This window comes from Callorhinchus milii, unplaced genomic scaffold (assembly GCF_018977255.1).
Source record: "Callorhinchus milii isolate IMCB2004 unplaced genomic scaffold, IMCB_Cmil_1.0 Scaffold4, whole genome shotgun sequence".
Taxonomy (NCBI): Eukaryota; Metazoa; Chordata; class Chondrichthyes; order Chimaeriformes; family Callorhinchidae; genus Callorhinchus; species Callorhinchus milii.
In genome coordinates, this window is record NW_024704745.1 from 69,565,953 (window position 1) to 69,588,518 (window position 22,566).

General features: G+C 38.6%; 1 protein-coding gene across 2 annotated transcripts in view; it reads left to right on the forward strand.

Annotated features, from left to right (window-relative positions):
- pan3 (poly(A) specific ribonuclease subunit PAN3) overlaps positions 1-22,566 on the forward strand; it is a 71,476-nt gene that overhangs the window by 15,237 nt on the left and 33,673 nt on the right. For both annotated transcript variants that reach the window (XM_007900606.2, XM_007900605.2), the window contains exons 3-5: positions 6,866-6,938; positions 9,994-10,052; positions 12,310-12,457. In XM_007900606.2, the coding sequence (XP_007898797.1) occupies positions 6,866-6,938; positions 9,994-10,052; positions 12,310-12,457 (280 nt within the window). The remainder of the gene's footprint in view (positions 1-6,865; positions 6,939-9,993; positions 10,053-12,309; positions 12,458-22,566) is intronic.

A 22,566-nucleotide genomic window follows, 5' to 3' on the forward strand; every position in this document is an offset into this window, starting at 1 on the left:
CCCGAGTCCTCCGCCCCACCATCGGCAGCCGTGCCTTCAGCCACTATGCCCTGAGGCTCTGAAACTCCCTTCCTCACTCCCTTCGCCTCGCTCCCTCTTCCTATTTTCAGGTCTCTGTTGAAGACCTTTCTTTTTGATTGAGGCTTTGGTCATCTTCCTCCCCCTCCCCCTGGCTCGGCTCTGGGATCCGTTACTGTGAATCCAAGTTGTCGAAGCGCTCTGAGATGCCATCAGGTGTGGAAGGTGCTATATAAATCCAAGTTGTTGTTGTTGTTGTTGATGTATGAATAAAATTAAGTACCTGCCAAACTTCTGAAACCTACTCAAGGAAATCACTTTCTTGTCACTAGTCATGCCCATGGCTTTCTCTTTGACGACAATTGTATTTTCTTTGTCAATTCATTGAAATTATTCCTAAAGTAGTGGATCACAACAGGCTGCAGTGTAGTGATTTAACAACTGTAGTAAAATAGAGCCAGTTTAGTTAGTCCTTTCTCCCAGTAATCAAACCAAAATGTCAGCTTGATCAGTAATCTGGACTCTCTTTGGCTAGTGATACTTGAATTGTTTCCCTTTTAGCAATTTAAACACTACAAACCTTTATTCTGTCATTGAAGGACCTTGTGAGGGTGTTCTGTTTACTTTGTTGCTTAACAACAAAGTAATTTGAAGTCTGCTCTTGGCAGAATTCTGTACTCTTGCTCTTGCGAATAATCAAGCTATATGTGTCCTTTGTGACCAATAGATTTCCCTCTCCTCCACCCAAAGAAAAGCCCTACATTGGTCTGGAACTGGCATGATGGAGTGATTAAAAACTGCAGAACATTGGGCCTGTCTTTGCTGTTCACTTTTCATCATTTTGTGGCCTATTCCCCATTCCTCCAATACCTCCGATGGCATTTCCTTGCATATATAATTTTAATAACCATCCAGATGCTTATACCCTTAATAATAATACAATAATTCTTACATTTGATATTGCGCTTTTCACGTCTTCTAGACATCTCAAAACGCTTCACAGAATAGACTGTAAAGTGAATTGACTGTATTTTGTGTGGGCGAAATGCGGCAGCCAATTGTGCACAGCAGTGACCCACAAATAGTCGTGGTTTGAAATGACCAAATGCAAGAATTATTATTATAACTTAATTTGGAGTACTAGGTTCTGTTTTGGGGCTCCCAATTTTAGGAATGACTAGAGGTTGTCCAGCAATGAATAATAGTACAAACTGCACCCCCATCACCCCAGTCCTTGCCAGGTTCCACTGGCTCCTTATTGCAAAATAGATTAATTTCAAGATCCTCACACCCACTTACAAATCAATTCACACCCTAACACCACCCTGCCTCCCCGGCTCGGTGTCAACATCAACCACTGTTGAGTACTCCCAAGATGCTATGCATGTGAATATGTTGGTTAGTTGTCTAAAGATATAAGCCTGCATTATATTACCAATATACCATTGTCACCTTTTGATATATAGTATACAATTACATTTTGTGGTCATTCGAAAATTGAGCAAGACTTCTCATGTCCATAATGTGGAATAGTGAGTTCAAACCTTGGAAATAAAGTTAAAGTGCATCTTACGATGAAAAGGCTAAATTTTTCCAAAGTGCCTTATTTAATTAAGTTCATATAATTGGATACGTCACTGGAATGAACATAAAACCAGACAGCATGTGAAATGAATGAAAAGAGGTGATAAGAAAAAGATGGCAGAGGGGTAGGTCAATACACCAAGCTAATCTGTCCCATCGGTAACTTATTCTGATAGCATTACATAGAATGGTAATATCTACTTCTCTATCTTATTTATGCCCTCTCATTTTGGGCTTCCCATCTTGTGCAAATAGACTATTAATGTCCACCTTGTAGAAGCCTTTCATAATCTTGAAATGCCTCTATTGGGTCGCCTCTCAATCATCTCAACTGTAGAGAGAAAAGCTCCAAGCTGTCCATTCTTTCTTCATACCTGTATCACTCATCCTTAGTAACATTGTGTACATCTCTTCATCGCTGCAATTCTCTTCCTATAGTGTGGTCATCTGAACTGTACACAGCACTTAAAATGAGGTCTAACCAAGGTTATGTATGAATCTGACGTGTTTCATAACTTTTATACTGTATTCCTCTGGACATAATGATTTTTGGAGTAGCGTTTTGGTTAGAACACTCGCCTCGCAAGCAAGAGGACCTAGGTTTGATTCCTGGCATGGCAAAATGTTAGGCAAGTTTCCTTACTCCACGTGTCTCTGTTTACCTAGCAGTAAGTAGGAACCCGGTTGTTAGTTGATTGGCAGATTGTTTCTCTGGGGGTAATAATCCCTTCAATGTTTTTTTAAAAAATATATAATTTGGGTCACTGAATCCACGACTGTTTGTGGGACACTGCTATGCGCAATTGGCTGCTGTGTTTCGCCCGCAGAATATACTGACTGTATATCTGTAAAGCGCTTTGATATATCTGGTGGACATGATAAGGTACTATATGAAATGCAAGGATTATTATATTAAGATGCTTACAGTAATGCAGGAAGTTAACAAGTTATATGGTGGACAACTCTCCCCTCTGTTAGAAGATCCAAAAAGGGGAAAAAATAAAGTTGGGATGGTCAGAAGTAAGATTAGAAAGCATTTCCTTACTCACAGGGTTTTGAACATGTGGAATGCATGTTCTCGAAAGGCCATAGAAGCTGATTTAATTGGGATATTCAAAAAAGAAGAGAATTGAGTAAGTAAGAGAAAAGATGAGATATGATCAGAACATCTGAGATACTGAGCACTCTGGGATACTGCCCTGTGTGAGCGGGCTATTATAAATGAAAGTTGTTTCTGTAGACCGATGGAACAGGCTTGATAGGCTGAATGGCTTTCTCTGTATTCCTATATCTCTACATCTTATCTCTAATAATTCTTCTTCACAGTTTTGATCCTGACTCGCTGTATTTTGTTCATTTCTTAAACCGTCATATTTAGCGGGGGACAGCAATGCAAAAAAACAAAGAATTTTCTTTGTACTGCATATTCCTGTTGCTTGAGCAGATTTTTTTTCAATAAACTTGTTCCCTGTAAAACAAAATTCCTGATTATTTTGCTGTTTCTGGGGTGCATCTAATAATGACCCACTGCAGAAGCAGCCATACTTGAAAATGTTTTCATATTGATTAGTTGGCCAGGATGAATTTACAACCTTGCACAATATAAAATATTGAAAATATATTTTTTTAAATGACATCTCGTGCCCTCTGTAATCCAAAACTGAGTCACCATAGTTTAGAGGCATATCTGTTAATTGACAAATAGGTTTAATTTTTTTAATGTAGCCAAATGGATCAACTTAGAAACAGTTTGTTCAATTTTGATCAACGTGTTGTAGATATTTATCAGAAAATGATCTGCAGCATCCTTATAGCATTGATGCCAACTTGTTTCAAAGCATGATTTTGTTTGCTGATTGTTTGTTAGTGGGCTGTGATTCCTATGTTCGAGCAAGCGAATAGGAGACGAATTTTAAAAGATTGGGAAAGATTCAAGCAGGCTGAAAAAATCCATATGGAGGTGGGATAGGGATAGAGGGGATGTATGGAAGTGAGGCAGAAAAACACATTGAATCAAAAATACTTATTCACAAATGAAGTATACTTATGCTCGCTCCTACCAATCTTTTTCCCAGGTAACCCATTGGATGGTATTTTATGGACCCTTACAATGGTGTTATAATGGGCTTGTACTGTATTTGTGTACCTTTTGTATCTTCAGCAAATAGGATTATGATCATACATCAAAATGATATATTGTGTTTAACTCTTAATTTATGAAAATAGAGAACCATTTAACCTGAGTGCCCACACACTCCAGAAACTTATTGCATGGCTCAGTGAAATGCTTCCTTTTCCTTTTAAAAATAGTTTTCCCTCTTCTGATAAGTTTGAACTAGAATCAATGTGTTTGGTATTGCAATTTCGAGGTTGAAATCTACAGAGTGACCAAAAAGTCATGATAACTACCCTATTATCTAACAACAAAACAAAAATACAACTTTTATTTAAGACTTATTATTCGACATTGTAATGGTCTTTTTGGTCACCCTGTAAATTGTATTTAATTGTCCAGTGAAAGTCAACTTCTGCTTTTCTTAAATTCTACTCTCCGTTTAGTGAGTAGGAAACTTAAAAATGAAGCATTTTTGGTGTTAGTTCTCTCTATACATTAATATTTCCCTTTTTAATAAAATGTTTCACAGAATGAAGCAGATAGATTTTGAGGGAGCATTCCAGAGAAGGGCAAATGAAAGCTGTCCCACTGATGGGGTAGAGGAGTTTGGGCACTTGATGCAGGGCAGAGGTGGTGGAGTGGAGGGAGTGGGTTGGTGAGTGAAAATTGCAGGAGATAGAAAATTTATGATACAGCAAGGTTATGAAAGGTTTTGTTGATCTTGGGTTTAGGGAGCCAGTGGAACCTGGGTGAAGATGGGGAAGATCGACCCCTAGAGCCTTATGCAGGAAATATTGGGGGTAGCAGAGTTTTGGATGATCTCAAGCTCCTGGAAGGTACACTTCGGGGCGCGCAAGGCTTTTGCGAAGTTGAGTCTGGGGATGACAAAGGTATGGATGATGGTTTCAACTGCTGGAGTGAGGTAGTGACTGAGGTGAGTGATATTGCAGAGATGGAGGAAAGCAGTCTTTGTCAAGGACTGGCAAGAGATGAGGGTCAAGCAAAGCACCAAAATGTCATGGAGCTTCCCATGAGCTAGAGTGAACAGCCGGGGAGGTTGAAATGATCAGTGTTTGAAGAAAGGAGGAGCCTGTGGTAGAAGAGCAGAATAGCTTCAGTTTTGTCAACACTAAATTGGAGAATGTTAAGGATCCCCCCAGGACTCAAAGTCTCATGGGCAGTCGGCCAGAATATTATTGGTCCTAGATGCTAAGGTGGAGACAGAAAATAGAGTTGGGTGTCATCCACATACATTTGTAATTGGACCCCATGCCTGGAGATAATGTTCCCAAGGGGATGCATATGGATGAAGAAAAGGAGAGAATAGAACATAGGGTACTAATGAACACTGCAAATGACTATGTGAGGGCAGGAAAAGAAATATGTTGGAAGAGATATAGGAAAGGCTTTGGGAAAGTAGGAATAGAACTAGGAAAGTGTGGAACCATGGAGTTGCATTTTCGTACTTATGCAGCAACACTGGTTTTCTTCATCCCAGCTGCATTGCTCACTTTACCCCTATCTGACACCAAATGACTTTGCTGTCCGATCTGGACCGTCACAAAGTGGAAGTTAAAGATCCCATAGCACAATTTGAAAGGGGAAGGTAGTTTTTCCCCAATGCATTGGCCAACTATTTCCCAAATAAAATTGGTCATTCACTTCATGGCTGTTTGTGGGATTTTGCTGTTTGCAAATTTGCTGCTGCATTGACATGCAAATTACATTTATAAATAAAGGGTATTTACGTGAAGTGCTTTGAGATATCCTTTCAATGTGAAAGATGCTATATCAGATGTAAGGATTTTTGTTGTTTACTACTGGTATAATTGCTGATGGAACAATTGTTTTAGTTGTTGCTGATTTGTGGTTCACATGAATTATCTGTACTGTGTAAGGAAGGATTAATGTGTCAAAATACTACCTTCAGGAGAGTACATTGTACTGCGCAATTAATTTCTTGTCCGGTCTATAATTATGTTACCGATTATATGGAGAGCTGTATTTTTTGATCAATTTAGATTCTTTGGGAATTAAGTTCTAATTGACTTATGTGGGCTAGGATCCTTTCAGGCAGTGGTGGGGCACATTCCGTCTGGGCATGAGTTTTAGACTTATGTATATCCTGTGAAGTGCTTTGAAAGACGTCCTCCTGACCTGAAAGGCACTATACCAAATGTTAGGATTGAAAGGTGGTCTTCTTCAGGCTCCTCCCTCCTCAGAAATTTAATGGGTAAAGACTGACTGGATAAAGTGTTCTTGTCAAAAAAAATATATTTGACTGGCAAAGAGATTTACCTGGCAATAAGTCTGCTGACAATTGGTTCTTCCATCTTTACACATCTACAACAGTTTTTTGAGCAATCTTATCAGCATTTTAAGCTGCTTACTTTAGTGTCTTCATGGGGCAGTTGACAAATTAATCAAAATAATATTAAAAATACTCGAATCCCATCGCACTTTACTATTGTTGCTATGGAGAGAAACTTAGTAGAGTGGCACCATCATGCGTACTGACAAAAAATATCGTGGTTTCCATATTTGACTGAGAGATTTCAAGACAAGTGGGTCTGTTTCACTTTCTTCCCACCCCAGATTAAATTCTAATTTTCCACATTTTATATGAAGCTGACATTAGGAATTAGATACTATGAATTATGTACAATGTCATGTTACAGAACTAAGGCTGCTTTTCCGTGTTTGTAATTTGTAGTTTTTCATTTAACAAGTAATTTGGACTTCAAATTGACAATTCAGTTTATTTAGCAAAATATTGTCTCTTTTGAGATTCTTAACAATATGAAAATAAAATTATGTTCCAGTTTAGTTTTTAAAAATTAAAGAAATCTCAATGAAATAATGTCAGCCGTATCACATTTACTGATGTTCACATATCTTTATGCTTTGTGATGTTTTGATGACCAAATAATTTTTCTTGCAAGTAGAGAATAGATTTTAGTTTGCAATGGATTTATATCTCAAATCAGCATATTGATATTTGTGATAAACCTACGGCCTTCGTTAGTGATCAGGTAAATTTAAGAAAGCCTTAAGTAAATTTGGGGAACAAACATATAGACTTATATAAAGTTTTTAACCAAATCAACTCTTTTTCTGACTTAAAATCTGTTTTACTTCTGTTTACAGAGACAAGCTAACAGCAGCAGCTCACCCAGCCTGTTGAGTGATTGTGCCAAAGCGTATGCTTGTGCAGGGCATGGTAAAGTATTATATTATTTTGTAATTCAGCTTCTGTGTTGTAGGTTTAAGAAACTGTATTACAATTGCATTCCAAGAATATAATTTGCAACAGGAAATTTAAAGATATGTTTCTATCAATGAAAGTTCTCAAGTTTAAGTAAACTGCAAAATCCTATAACTTTATGTATGATTCAAAAATTGTGCTCTTTATGCATATATTATATTCCTGACCTATTTGTAAATCTATGCAAGTGTTCATCAGTGTTGGTGTAATTGGCGGGTGGGAGGGGAATGCTCTGATTTGAATTGATCTAGGTTGCTAGTATTATTGTTCAAGAAGGTTACAGAGGTAGCGTGGGGCAAGTCTGTTGAATGATTTAAAAGTGAAGACGAGGATCCTGACCTCAATACTCTGGAGGATTGGGAGCCAGTGGAGCTGGCTGTTTACTTGTTTATTGCTGCTTTACACCATTCTAACATGGTGAGTGACCAGTCAACACCCCCAGATCTCTTCTAGCTTCAGCTCTTCGATCGCGCCTTTCTCTTCGATCGTGCCTTTGGTCATCCTCCCAACTCTCTGCCTTCCCCCACCCCTACACCACCCCTCTCCCATGCTCGGGCCCCAACACCTGATTGTTTAGCGCTTTGGGAAGTCCTCCCGACATGAAAGTAGCTCTATAAATGTAATTTTGTTGTTGTTGTTCCTCCTTGGCAAGTTCTGTCTTATCCATGGAGTATTTGTGTTTCTTATTATTGCATCCTATATGTAGTATCTTGCATCTGTCTGTATTAAACAGTGCTATGGGACGTTCTCCCGACGTGATAGGCACTATACAAACATAATTTGTTGTTATTGTTAAACTTAATTTGCCTATCACCCCCCATCTGGGCAAGGATAGGGTGATAGGCTTGTGAAGCCTAATGTGGGAGAGAATATGAGCTGCAGAGTTCTGGGTAGGTAAAGAGTTGGCATAGTCTAGCCTGGACATACTGAATCCACGAATGAAGGTCTCGGCGGCCCATCGGAGAGGTCGTGGCAGTATAGAGAGCAAAGAGGATGATCCCCAGTGTTAAAGGAAGGAGCTTTCAGCAACTATTAGACACGCTAAGAGTTTTCATTCATGAGAGAAGATGACTCAGAGGGGATCTTAGAAGTATATAACATTTTAAATGGAATTGCAAAAGTAATCCAAGATCCTAATATTTTAGGATGCACAAGACAGTCGAAGAAGAGGGCATAGGAAGAGTAGGCCATTCAGCCCTCAAGCCTGTTCCGCCATTCTATTAGATCATGTCTGATCTATATTTCAACTCCAATTACCTGCCTTTACCTAACAAAAATCTATCCATCTCAGTGTTGAAAATTTGAATGGATGCATAATCCACAGCCTTTTGGGGGAGAGAGTTCCAGATTTCCATTACCCTTTGTGTGAAAAAATACTTCCTGATTTCACTCCTAAATGAAATCTGTTTAGGATTTTTAGCTCTAATCTAGCTCTAATTTTAAGATTATGCCCCCTCATTCTGGATTCCCCCACAAGAGCAAATAGTTCCTCTGTAACCACCCTATTGAATCCCTTTTATTATTTAAAACACCTCAATTAGATCACCCCTCAATCTTCTAATCTCAAGAGAATACAGCCCAAGTTTATGCAATCTGTCCTCATAATTGAACCCTTTAAGCTCTGGTATCATTCTGGCGAATCTGTGCTGCACCCCCTCCAGGGCCAAAATATCTTTCCTGAGGTGTAGTGCTCATAACAGCATTACTCTAAACCTCTGAGGGACAGAGGTTTAGAATTCAGGCCAACTTCAGGACAAATACCAGGACATTTTTTACCCAGAGGATAAACATCGACTAACAGCTTACTGTGCTGGGAAGAGTGGTTGAGGCCAGGATATTAGACTCATTTAAAAAGATTGATGCTGTGATGGAAGGGTGATAATAAATAATTATTTGCATTTGATATAGCGCCTATCACATCTTTGAGTTGTCTCAAAGCACTTCACAGAATATACTGTAAAGTGAATTGACGATATTTTGTGGGAGAAACGCGGCAGCCAATTGTGTGTAGCAGTGTACTACAAACGGTCGTGGATTGAGTAACCAAATTATTAAAATTTTATTTATTTTTTACACCCGCAAAAGTGATCTGTCAATCGACTAACAACTGGGTTCCTACCTGCTGCTAGGTAAACAGAGGCGTGTGGAGTGAGGAAACTTGCCCATTTTGCCCTGCCTGGGAATTGAACCCATGTCTTCTCACTTGCAAGGCGAGTGCTCCAACCACTAAGCTGAAACATTGACTGTCCAGTGCCTTGGGACGTCCTCCTGACGTGAAAGGAGCTTTTCAAATGTATTGTTGTTGTAAACTACAGGACTCCACAGGGTGGATTTTCTGGAGGGATGAGATCAGATGGGATGAAGTGTTTTCATCATCCGATCTAATCTTGTGATTTTATGACAAATGCCTTTCTATGCAATGATAGGTATGGGCTTATTTATTGCCTTGTGGCAAATTTGCTCCAGTTTCTTAAAGGTGAAGGTTCAAATGGATCCATTAGCTGTCATTGAAACATTCTTTAAGGGAGAGATATCTGTGTGATTTCTTTAATTTTTCCCTCTTTTTTTCAATTATTTGGATGGATTAAACAGTTGTACCATGAATGTGAATGAATGCACCCAGGAAATCTGCATACAAGTACAATCACTGCACTCTAGCAATTACCCATGAACCTTTTTTGGTGTTGTAGATCCTATATCATTATGGATTATAATCTCATTTACTTTGTTCACATCTAGCATTACATGTACTTATACAGAAAAGGGATCTCCTTTTGGAAACTATCCTACTTGCTTGATTTTTTTCAAAAACAAAGGTTGCCAGTTCAGTCGAAATAGAATGGTGTACTCTTGTATATTTAAAATCTAAATTGCTAGTTGTGCAAAATATAAAGAAAACAGCTATTTTTGGCAGAATTTTATTTTGGGAGAATTATATGCAAATTTAATTGTGATACCATTCAGAATTTATGTCAAATTAAGTGTTCATTCACATCTTTCTTTTATATAGATCCGGTTTCGTCACTATTTAGTGATTTTCCTGGACTCAGCTTATCGCAAAGGAGAAAGGTAGGCAGTTTTGCTACATTGTAGGCTACCAAGTAATGAAATATACACACGTGCATACACACAAACTTGCATTCAAATTACTGTAAGATTACAAGATCCTTATTAAAATGGAACTTTGATTATCTGCCATAAAGAGACCTTCTGTCCAAATGGGTGATTGAAATTGTCAGAGTCCTTGCATAAACCTACAAGTTGCTTACTTTTTCTGTTAACCTTTTGCACAATCTTCTTATTTAACAAAATGCAAGAATTGGAAAAAGAGTTTGGTAGGTGTGTTTGGCGGACTTGGTGTGAAGTGGAGGACCAGGAGCTGTTCACAAGAGAAGGAAGATCGAGGCCCCCTCAATCAGATTAGGCATGAAGAGGAACGACACCAGAAACTCCAACCTGAATCAATGGCTGAAATTGCTATGTGATGTCACTTCTGTGTACACTATTTTCTAACCTCCAGGCTTTCTCCTGAGTGCCAGCCCCAGTGCTCCTTGCCCCTCTGTACTGTCTCCTCCAGCCCCTTCCTTACCTACAGGCTGACCATACCCTGCTAATCGCTTGCTCCAAGTGTTTGTGTGTGTGTCGTTCTCCCCTCCCTCCCGGACTTGGGATCAAACCACACTGCTATTATTGGTAAAGCATTTCCTTTTATGGATCAATTGACATCTGCAGATTAAAACAAAAATTGCTGTAGATTTCTACTATCCAAATAATGAAAAATCTGTTTTTTCCTCAAAATAGTGTTCCCAATCCTTTGAGGTTTACTGGAAAGATGAAAGGATCTTGCCATTACGAGATGTTTAAAGTGATGTGCTGTATCTGCTGCTCGTTTCTGTTTGAAATTGAAGTTTGAAAATGTCATGCTTTTTTGTACAGGGAACATCTTTCAGTCTTAATGAAGCTCTTTTGAAGTGTCAGTGTTGCCAAGTGTGCTATTCATTTCCCATGGCCCACATTTTTCCTATCATGAACCATCAAATATTGCAAAGTTGTTCTGTTTGGAAACCTTGCCCTTGTATAAACTGTTCTGTCAACGAATACAAACGGTATGTGCATAAGGCAGAAAGGCCTGACCGCCGGTGGTCGGTTGGATGGGGCGGGGAACATGGGGCCAGGCCAGTGTCCTCTGAGCAGTGGGAGTGGGAAGGCTGAAAAGGTGTTAGAAGATCGCAGAAGTAGGGAGGGGAAAAGCTGTGAAGGGCTTGTAAGTGAGGACAAGGATTTTAAACTCAATCCTCTGGATGATGGGGAGTCAGCAAAGCCAGGATGATCAGTTCCTGTGGGGCATTCCATGTGGGGCATTGATGTGTACGCAAATTGGCTGCCGCGTTCACCTACAAAAATAAGTCGATTGCACGTTACTGAAATTTTGAATAGGAATGCCTTTCAAAACTTGTTTTCCTCAGTACTCTTCTTTATATCAGAAACTGAGTTGATGGAGGTTTCAGTGCTCCAAGATGCTATCATATCTGAAGGGTGCTATATAAATGGAAGTTGTTACTGAGGTTAACAACAACATGCAATTCATAAAATTTGCAAAAGGATCTCTAGTGCTAATAAAGATACCTTAATTTACTATACTTTCAAAATGGCTAATTGGATGTGGAAAGACCAGAGAGCAAACGCAATAGTGCAAAAATAAATCGTAATAGGAAATTATTTAAAATCAAAGGCAGAATTAAACCCAGTCTGGTTGCCTGCTGGAAAATGCGCCACCTGAAAAACAGAACCAATGACACAAACACCATATGATTCTCAGTTGCAAAACTTTGGCTCCGATGAGGTCTCGGGTCTGAAACTAAGTCTCACTTAGTTTGACTATATAAGAGATATGAGTGCACTGTATACATGCAAAACAATTGTCATGCAGGAAAATCGAACAATACTATTGCATGATACTATTTTTAATTTAAATTTGAATTTAAAGTACGTTTTTCCATTTGCCTTGTTTGGTTGAGCCTGTAGGATGCCTAAAGGGTGCTATATAAATGCAAGATGCTGTTATTGTTGACTGATTTGTTAATAGGTTGTCATCAAGAATATCTGAACCGATATGTGAGTTTATTCAGCAGGCAAAACACTGCTTTTTTTTAAGAAGCATTATTATTTCAAAATTGTGTTTCTCAGCAGTACTTTATAGCTCGATGAAAATAAATGTGACCAGTTTCAAATATAATACTTTCTAATCACTTCTCAAAACTGAAAAATATGAAATTTTTGGATGGATAGTTTTGCGATTAATTGGATGGAATTGTTTTGTCTACAGATGCCGAATCCAGCTGCAAGTGAATTCATCCCTAAAGGAGGATCAACCCCTAGACTAAGTGCTATGTCCCAGTCCAACATATCTGCCTTTTCACCAGCCTTGTTCTCTCATCCGTCCTTGAGTCAGACGGCAGCTGGGTTAGTGCCAGGTAAGAATATGGAGGATTGACAGAAAAATACATTTTCTTACCTTCTGTTGCAGTAATTGGTAGGAGTTTAACTTGCTGCCAATGATAGTATTTCTAAAATATTTTGCAGGGGAGAATTTTTATTGGAGGTTGGAAAGTCATTTTAAGTATTCCCTTCATAAATTGTGTTCAAAAAGTTATGTTTTTAAAAAAAAAAGTGGTGAGAATATTTCCTCGTCGAGGAAATACTGCTTTATGGTTCAAAAACAGCTTGAAGATTGTTAGGAAGAGAAAATGGAAGAGAACCTACTTTGATGGTCCAAACCACAGTCAATATGGAACTTAATATTTGAGCTTAAATACTGATGTTGTGGAATGAGTTGATCTATGGCATCAAGCAGATCTTTTTCATCTAGTAGTGCCCAAGAAACTATTCGAATGAAATTCTATCAGCGAGAAGATTTGTTTTCCCTCAGTCATTATTGAAGGAGTGTTTCATAGTACAACTGAAATTGGCTGCATCTAATGCAAGGATTATTAGTAATATATCTGCCTTCATTAAAGCAGTGTCTAACTTAAAAGGTGTATTATCCTGGCTCAATGGTAGCACTCTCGCCTTACGGGTTCCACAACAGGATTTGATATACTCTAGGCTGCCACTTCATTGCAGCGCTGGCGGTGTGCTGTATTGTCATAGATAAGACATTAAACCCTTCTGCCTATTCATGTTGATGTTAAGATGCCATGGTACTATTCAACAAGACAAGGGATTCTGTCTTGTGGTACTGTTTGTAGGATATTGCTATGTGCAAATAGACTGCCACTTTTGCCTACAAAATACAGCCACTACACTTTACATTGAATCCTGTGAAGCGCTTTAACATGTCCTCCCAATGTAAAAAGTGCTATACCAAATGCAAGGATTATTATTAAGATGGGTACTTAATGGACCATGATGCTTTGTGGCATCGAAGCATGAAAATCATGAGAATAGCACGAAAATGTGGTTGTGCATCATGACGATGCAGAACCTGACCAATATGCACTAATAGGTTGTGTATTGTGCTTTCTTCATGCATGCACAGTGATGCGCTAGTGGTTCATGAATCTGGAAGGCTAACTTGTGGAGGTGTAAGCACTCTTAAGTGCTCCAAGATGCTAGCTGAGTGAAGGGCTCTTTATAAATGCAAGTTGTTGTCATTGAGGTATTATGGCACCCTTGCCTGTAGGACAGGTTGGAAATTTCAGGGTCCCAACAGGTACTTATAACAGGGTTCCCCTGTAGGTATGAGAGTTGATTGCAATCTTCCAGAGCTTGCTGAATTCTGAGATAATACCAGAGGACTTGAAGTGGTGAATGTTGTTCCTGTTCTCAAAAAAAGGAAGTAGAGGTTATCCTTGTAATTTTGGCCAGTAGCGGTGAAGTTACTGGAATTAATTGGGTAAGATTTTTTTGGGTCCATGCAGAAACTCATCACCAAGCTGACAAGAATCCAAACCAGACTGTTTTTTACGTATGCCACCTACGCATGGATACTTTCCTTTGTCTAAGATGAAGTGCGTGCTCTCTCCCTTTTTAACTGAGAAGCTGTTTTTAATTGGAACGTTTAACCAGTTAAAACTGCCATTGTGAGCACTTTCTGGCAAGCTTGCTGTTGCTTGTCCAGATAAGACCATCTTTAGTTATGGCTTTGGTTTGCAAGATTGACAGGAACCAAGTGGGAAGAATCAATATTCCTCGTGATTGATCCTGGCAACAAGTCAGGCTGGCAGGTATGTTGTCAATGGAGTTCTCAGGAACTAGCAACTGCCACAAGGATTGACTCAATTCTGATATACCGTGTGAACCCCAAGATGACCCCGTTTACCTTCCCTCCTCCCCCAGGATGTTAGTCACAGTTGGTAATGGGCATCCAACAAATGCACGTTTGAGCCCTCACTGGTAGTAGGCACTAGGATCTCCTTGTAAGCCTTGGGTGAGCAGCCCAACACACCAGGAAACACACACTACTTATTGTAGGTTCCACCAATTGAAAATGTGGAGCTTCAGCAGCAGCTGTTTACTTATGCATGTCATCTAAAATACAATAGATGAGTACCTTGATAGATGCATGCTGATCAGGGAAAAGTTAGCATGTTCCTATCAGAGGCAAATAGATAGTGGAGCAAAAGCAAAGGATGTTCTTCATATGGATTTCTGTAAGGCTTTATCTAAAATTTCTGCATAGAATTGGATAAATTAAGGTGCATGACGTTGGAGTCACTTGAGATGGATAGGGAATTGGCTTGATGTTAGAAGTCAGAGAGTTAGTGTGAAGACCAATTAAAAAGACATTCTTGGGCTGGTAGGTGAGGATCAAAGGAGTGCCCCAGGGATCTATGTTGGATCCACAGCTGTTCTCAGCATATATCGATAATCTTGATTTAGGTACAGAGGGGAGTACATTCAAGGTTGCAGATGTTGTAAAGCTTGGAAGTGTAGTGAACTGCATGCACTACAACGTTATGCAATGTTTTCCAGCAGATATTTACAAATTGGGTGAATAACAGGTGCATTTCAATGTGATCAAATGTACAGTAGTGCATTTTTGTCAAAAATGGTCGGAAATACAGAGTGACAGTGTACATCTGATAGAAAACTAACAAAGGGGAGGGTTTGAACAAGTGATAAGCTGGGAATATTATTGGAACTCAGAAAGCTGGGGTGCAGATTTAATTGAGATGTTGAAGATTATCAAGGGAATCAACAAGCAGAGCTACTGTTTACCCCAATGGGAGCCAATTAGTTACTGGAGAACATGACCTTAAAATCAAGACTAAATGAGCCAGAAATGAAGTTCTTCTTGCAGGGACTGACTCTGAAATGTACTTGATGGCTGTTTTCGAGTTTGCTTAATGACCTCCAATATCAGGATGCTATCAAGAGCTTTTCCTCAAGAAATTAAGTGCTATGGGTTATGCATTTTCTATGGAGGAAACCGGCTTGATTGACAAAATGACCTTATTTGGCAAACTCAACATACTGTTTTATTCCATGATCAGAAACATTAGCAGAGTAAAACCCCAAAGCTTGTTGGGAATGCCTACTTTCAAAGAATGATTTTAAGGTAAGTAATCTAATATATTCTATATTTTATGACATATTAATGGAGAACATAGTCCATTGTTTTCACATTTGATGAATAAGCATTATTATTAGATTGTTTTTTGTCTACCCCCTAAAACATTTTACAATCAAAACTGCTTGAGAGGTCAAGGCCACAATGTTAGTGTTCTGAAAATTAGAAATATCTTCAAAATCATTTCAATTTTCACATAAAATAAATGTTCCCAGGACATTGTCCTTTTGAGAGTTTGACATTTCCAGAGGTAAGGTGTCCAATGCTTTACATTGGTAAATTGGGATATCATTTGCCGTGGTCACATCTTCACCTCATTTGATTTATACGCATCTCTGCAACACAAATTTTAGTATTCCAGGGCCTGTTGTGAATCCTTTGCTTATTGGGAATATAAGGGCCTAAGGTTTTATTAATTATTCTGTTTTTGCACATTGTAAATAACTATTGGTAAATGTAATAATTTTAAATAAAGTAAATGCATTTTCTTGTGCAGAAACTTTTTGTTGAGTGTTTTAGCACAGTTTCGATTAAACTTGAGTTTTTAATTTGCAGAGTCATCAAGTTTTAAGTTGGTAATGTGGAGTGGTCCATGCCTTGGTCAGAACTTCATCCTGTTCCGTTTGTCCTTGAATTATTGACACCAGATTCAAGATCTACAAGCTTTGTTGTCAATGTTTTGAATGATTGATAGAATGCAAGAATTCAAAAGCCATGAACCTGAAACTCAGCTATGGCACTTTTGACTATTGAATTCACTGTGATGAAATTACATTGGATCAGAATAAACCCCTCATTTCTTGGTGTAAAGAGATGACTTTAGAAGGAGCACTTCAATTAGATGAGGTCATCAACATTCTCAGGAACAATGCCAAGGTTGAATCTATCAAGCGGTTTCACATTGATTGAAAAGGCAGGGAAAATTATGTTGAGTTCTCCAGCTTCAACCAGAAGATTTCCCAACTAGGATTCTATATTTTACAGCGTCATCCGACTTTGGAAGCAACTATTGAAGTGTTTAAAATACTTAGGTTTTCAACTGACAAGAAATCCAAGGGCACCATTCTCTGCTACTACCTTTTCCAAAACTCAGGTGGGAATCGGTACCCAACAATTGCAGAAAAGAAAAATTCCATCTAGTCAGATGGTTGGTGAAGGAGGTTATTGTGTAAGGGGGCTTACCTCTACTTTATAGGCCTTTAAGTATTCTTGTAAATGATTCTTGGGATATTCATAGCTCATGGAAAACTCTGATGTTTTATTAGTTCAGAGATTTGAAAGTTCAGTAAATCATTCTGAGCTCAGAATCTAGTGAAACTTAACTATAATGAACTGCCTCGGGATAGGCAGAAAAGATTGTTAAATCAGTCTTTGAAGTGGATTGGCTACGACAACAACAACAACTTGCACTTATATAGCACCCTTTATGCGTCTCAGAACGTTTAACAGTGGCAGAGCCTGACTTCGAGCCGATGGTGGCGGGGAGATAACCGTAAGTCGAAAAGGAAGGTTTTCAGGCGAGACTTGAAAAAAGGGAGAGATGTGGCGGAGGGATTGAGAGAGAGTGTTCCAGAGTTTCGGAGTGTAATGGATAAATGCACGACCTCCAATGGTGGAGTGGAGGGTGCGAGGGACAAGCATTATGAAGCACAGCTGAGGGCCTAGCAGAACATAAAATTGGTTCTGAGTGAGCAGTTAGGAAGGTTGACCGAGTTGAAGCAAAGTGGTGTGACAGTGCTAGTGAACACTGAAACATATGTGTTCAATCTGACAGAAAGTTGAAGCTCACCCAGTATTCAATGTCTGACAAACAGTCAGTCAGAATTGCAGTGGATCTTAAACTGAGGACACAAGCAAAGCAATTTTTATTTGGAGATGGAAATGTATTGAAAAATGATGAAGGCTGTATCTATAATAAAAATTCAACACTGTGCAAGCTACATTTCCCTATAGTTAATAATTGAGCTATACGTGAAGTGTTGCTGATGATGTAATAATGTATGTAGTAAGAATAGATTGAAAACATGCTTCATTTAATAAAATTCGGAAAATGAATTACAAAATCTAATTTTAATCTATTCACAAGACATCCCACTTTCTTTGTGTTACTTTGGGTTTCTTCCAATGTGAGGCAGCAAAGGACTTCAGAATTCTTCTATGGAAAACTTGTTTTGCTGAATTGAAAGTGCTCACTTCCTGTTTCTATTGTTAATCAGGTTTCTAAATGGCCACTGCTTCCTGCCTTATGTGTTAAATTGTNAAAAAAACAACTAAATTTGTATCATATAGGATACCTACAAAAGGCATACAGAACACCACATGGATGAGACATGTTTTTTGGTTAGTGCACTGGAGATCATTAAAGGGGAAATGAAGCCAAGAGGGAGTACTTTTTGTTCAAAGTATTCTCCTAAGAAATAAAATAACAAGCTTATGAAACAACTTTATAGCTTAAATAAATGCTCACTAGAACCTGCTTCCTGTATTAGGCTCCTGTTGTATGTTATGGGGAGGGTGCATTCTACAGTGGCTTTGCTGAGTTCAGTAGATTGGGTGCTTTGAACTGAGACCTTCACCCAAAGGCACTGAGCCCCATTAAAATCGAGGATTATTACCCCCCGGAAAGCAATCTACCAAATGACTAACAACCAGGCTCCTACTTACTGCTAGATAAACAGAGGAAACTTGCCTACGGTTTGCTCCGCCCGGGAAAAGAACCTGGGTCCTCTCTTGCAAGGCGAGCTCGCTAACCACTATGTTAACTTGGGTAATTGGAGTACAAGTAGAAAGCCTGAGTAACTGCTGTTTTGGTAGGTACAACAAAATTAATGTGGGAATGTTTCAGCAGCAACAGAAGACCATCTCAATTGGACCCTTGAAAAGAAAGTAGTTTCCAATGTTTGCTGAAACTTGCCAGTTGACCGATTCACTTTATAAGAACAAGCAGCTTGGTCTGCTTTAATGATTCTCTTTTTCCTGGGATAGGAAATTCCCATTACTTTTGATGGTTATCTCCAAAATAATAAGAGAAACCAGCAGGCACACAGTGTATGCTGTGGATATTTCCACGCTACGCATCTCCGGATGGAATGCTTAATGAGAATACCCACAATACCGTATGTAAAATTTATGTGTAAAATAGATTTACTTTCATATCCACTTTTTGCCATTACCCAATGCGTCCAACTTCCATTTAAGCCAGAACCTATTGTGGATTGCAAGATACTATTATGTGTAGTCTAGCATTTAATTTAGCTTGTTGAGAAGGTGGCTAAATTGTCACCTTAGCTTGGTAAAGTCGATTTAAAATTTTGTTCACTACCTAAGCATCTAACAAAGATGGTTCTCTTTTATAAATTGAGCACAAAATAAAGACCCTAAAGATTATATCCTGGGAGCGAACTTCAGTTAGCAGAATTGCTTTGACCCACTCGCAAAGAAAGATGTCATTGGGCAAACCAAAAATACTGATAGATTTCAGAGGTTTTCTACAACTTTTTTTTCCAATTTAGTTGCCTATATATTTCTTATCCTCATCTTCAAGGCTTTTAAAATAATTGTAGTATTTAGCAGATTAATGTAATTGAAGTGCATTAATATGAAGTGCATTAATATGCATTAATATCCATGTTATTGGATATTAACATAACTGGAAAGTTTTTTTATACGACTTGTTTTAATACTGGTACTGTAGGTGGAAAGAAAGAGAAAGAAAGAGGATCTAGCATTGAAGGTGGAGAGAGAGAGGCTGGCATTTTTTTTGATCCCTGTCATTGTGGATATCGGGCTCTGACTGTATAATTAAGCGTGACCATTTTGTGGTCCTCAACAGCAAGGTTCCCTGTACAGTAACCCCTGTTGCTTGGTTAGGATTTCAGCTTTGGAGGCTTTTCATTTGGTGCAGAATTCTAGAAGTTGTTCAAGGTCAAGTGTATAGATGTGTCAAAATTATAACAATATTGTTATCATAAGTACTTTTGAGATTTCCCAAAGTGTTAGCCCACATAACCATCTTTTGGCATGATTTATGTTGTTAGCATGTACACCATGTGTAGACACTAACCATGGTCAACTGCCATTTTCCTTAGTTACAAACCTTCATGGGGCCACCTGACTATTGGTTTCCTTCACTGACACTGGCTTTAAAACCACATCCCTCCCAGAAGTCTGTCTCCCTGGAGTCAGTTAACTCAGAGGCTACTCTTTTTTTTTCCTCAAAGGTGATAGATTTTATTTTAAAAAAAGCTACATCTGTATGAGTCTTGTCGCTTCATTTACCATAGATTAATACTATTGGATTGTGTTTAAATTATATCAGCCCCCAGCTGTACATTTTGCTCATTTGGACTGTATGTATTTAGCTGCCTAATGCACTGATGCTGCAAAATATATTATTTCACACTCCAAAATAAGATGACTGTCATAAATTAACTCTTAAATGATCATAATCCTGCCTAAAATCAAAACGTTTACATAATTTAAAAAAAAATAGCTTCTGCTTTTACAGAAAGACAGTAAGATTTGTTTCAGTGGGACTAAATATGGTCTCTGTGAACAGGTTTCAGACAATACCTGTGAAATTCTGAATGCCTCTCTGCCATAAGGAAATTGTTCTCTTTATTCTTAAGAGCTGAGTGACTTGATAATAATTTTAAAATTCTGCTGGCTGCATTAGGTGGTAGTTTGTCCCTGTCTCTTATTTATTTTAATGGAAACCCTTGTGGTGACCTGGTTGTGATATTCAGGTGCATGCACAATATAGGATTAATATGACAATTGTTTTTATCTGGATAAATGTTTCCTTTCTTAAGTGAATTTGTAATATTGCTCAGCTAGGTTTCATATCAGTCCAATTAGAGATTTATAAGTGATGAACCATGTTTATTTGTGGAAGTGCTGACTGATCCATCCCATTCACCAATGGAAAGCTGTGCTATCAATATGCTATTTGTGTGCGTTTTACAGATCAATCTATAAAGAGTGACCTAAACTAAAACCATCTTAAAACTTCTAAAAGTTTTTAGTTTGTGGTTAAAAGTAAATCTCTGAAGATTTGCAATACATCAGGTATTCTCTGAGGGCAGTCATGAAAACCAGTGAACAGATGTTCAGAGAAAACTTGTGTGGAAATGTATATTCTGTTTCATAGAATTACATAGATTGTACCATTGGAAAAAGGCCATTTTCTCAACTAGTTTGTGTTGGTTTTTTATACTCCACATGAGTCTTCACCGCTACTAATCACCTTCTCGATACACATACCCTGCTATATCCTTACTCTCATGCATGCATTAAGTTTCCTCTTAGATAAATGGTTACTTCAAAATAACCTAGTTCACCCAACTACATGATCCTTGCATACCGTGAGTAATAATTATCAAGAGGCATAGGAAAATCTTATGAGCACATTTCTTTTTTGAGGGCAGATTATGTTCTTCCATTTGGAAAAGTCCAATCTGGTCATGCAATGTTACTTCTATTTTATGCCGTATTTCCTGGAACTGCAGTCGTATTTGTGGCCAGCATATTCTGGCCAGTCGGTTTGAAGTTAAGTAACTGATTTTCTTATTTTGAAAAACATATTTCACATTTTGGTAGTGTGTTCAATTTATCACTTTTGGCCTAAGTAATTGAAGAGAAATGATAGGGGATTCTTTCTGGCATGTGGGATTGATGTGTACTCTTAAAACAGTTCCTGAAAATGTGTCAATTTCTTTAAATGGTTATTTGTCCTTCTCAACGTTTAAGAATGGAGTCAGTTGTATTGTAGGTGGATGAAAGATAGCAGCTATCTCTCAATTGGCGTATCAACAAGTAAGTGGGCCTGTTTTAAATTATGTCCATAGAATTACTGCTAATGTAACATTGGCAAGATATCAGTTATTAAGTAACTATAGTTATATAAGGTACTTATTGGAATTAGAAATTGTTAAACACATATTTAAACAAGTTATCAGTTTACAACAGAAATCTGGAGAGCTGCAAATATAACTAAAAACTAAGACCTATGAATATTGAACATTCGTGCATTTTGTAAAATTCTTTCCATATTGCGTGTTACACAATCAGCATTAACGACAAAGGATTGTACTAAATTATAGCTATTGTTTTAAAACATACCACATTTTATTTTGTGCACAATTTAGCCACATTAAATAGAACCTATTAGAGTCCTATCGTGGATAAGTGTACTGTGGAGTCCTATAGTTCAGTGGGTAGAGCACTTGCCTTGCAAGCGAAAGGAACTGGGTTAGATTCCTGGCAGGGAGAAACATTGGGCAAGTTTCCTTACTCCACACTCCTCTGTTTACCTAGCAGTAAGTAGGAACCTGATTGTTGGTCGATTGGTGGATCGCTTTTCTCCAGGTAATAATCCCTTTTGGTAAATAAATTAATAATATAATAATAATCCTTGAATTTGATATAGCACTTTTCACGTCTTCCAGACGTCTCAAAGGGTTTAACAGAATATACTGTAAACTAAAGACTACACTTATAATTTGTCTTTGTAAAAGATCAAAAGTTCAAGATTGTCCTCACCTTTAAGGCCATCCATGGCCTTGCTCCCTCCTACATCTCTGACCTGCTGACTCCCTACCAACCTGCCCGCTTCTTCCATTCATCAGGCTCCGGTATGCTCCATGTCTCCTGCCCGACCCGCTCTGTCTTTGGTGGCCAGGCTTTCAGCCTCTGCCCCCACACTCTGGAACTCCATTCCACGGTCCCTTCGCCTCGCTTCCTCCTTTGCAGCCTTCAAAGCCGGTCTCAAGACCCTTCTCTTCGACGATGCCTTTGGTCTCCCTCCCACATCTCTGCCTTCCCTCACCCCTACACTACCCCTCCTCCATGCTCGGGCCCCGACAACTGACTGTTCAGCGCTTTGGGACGTCCTCCCAACGTGAAAGGCGCCCTATAAATTAAATTTTATTGTTGATGTTTGTAGTTTGGGAAATGATAGCTATTTGAGCAAAGCCTAATTTTGAAATCGGCCAGTATTTTTAAGTTGAAAAT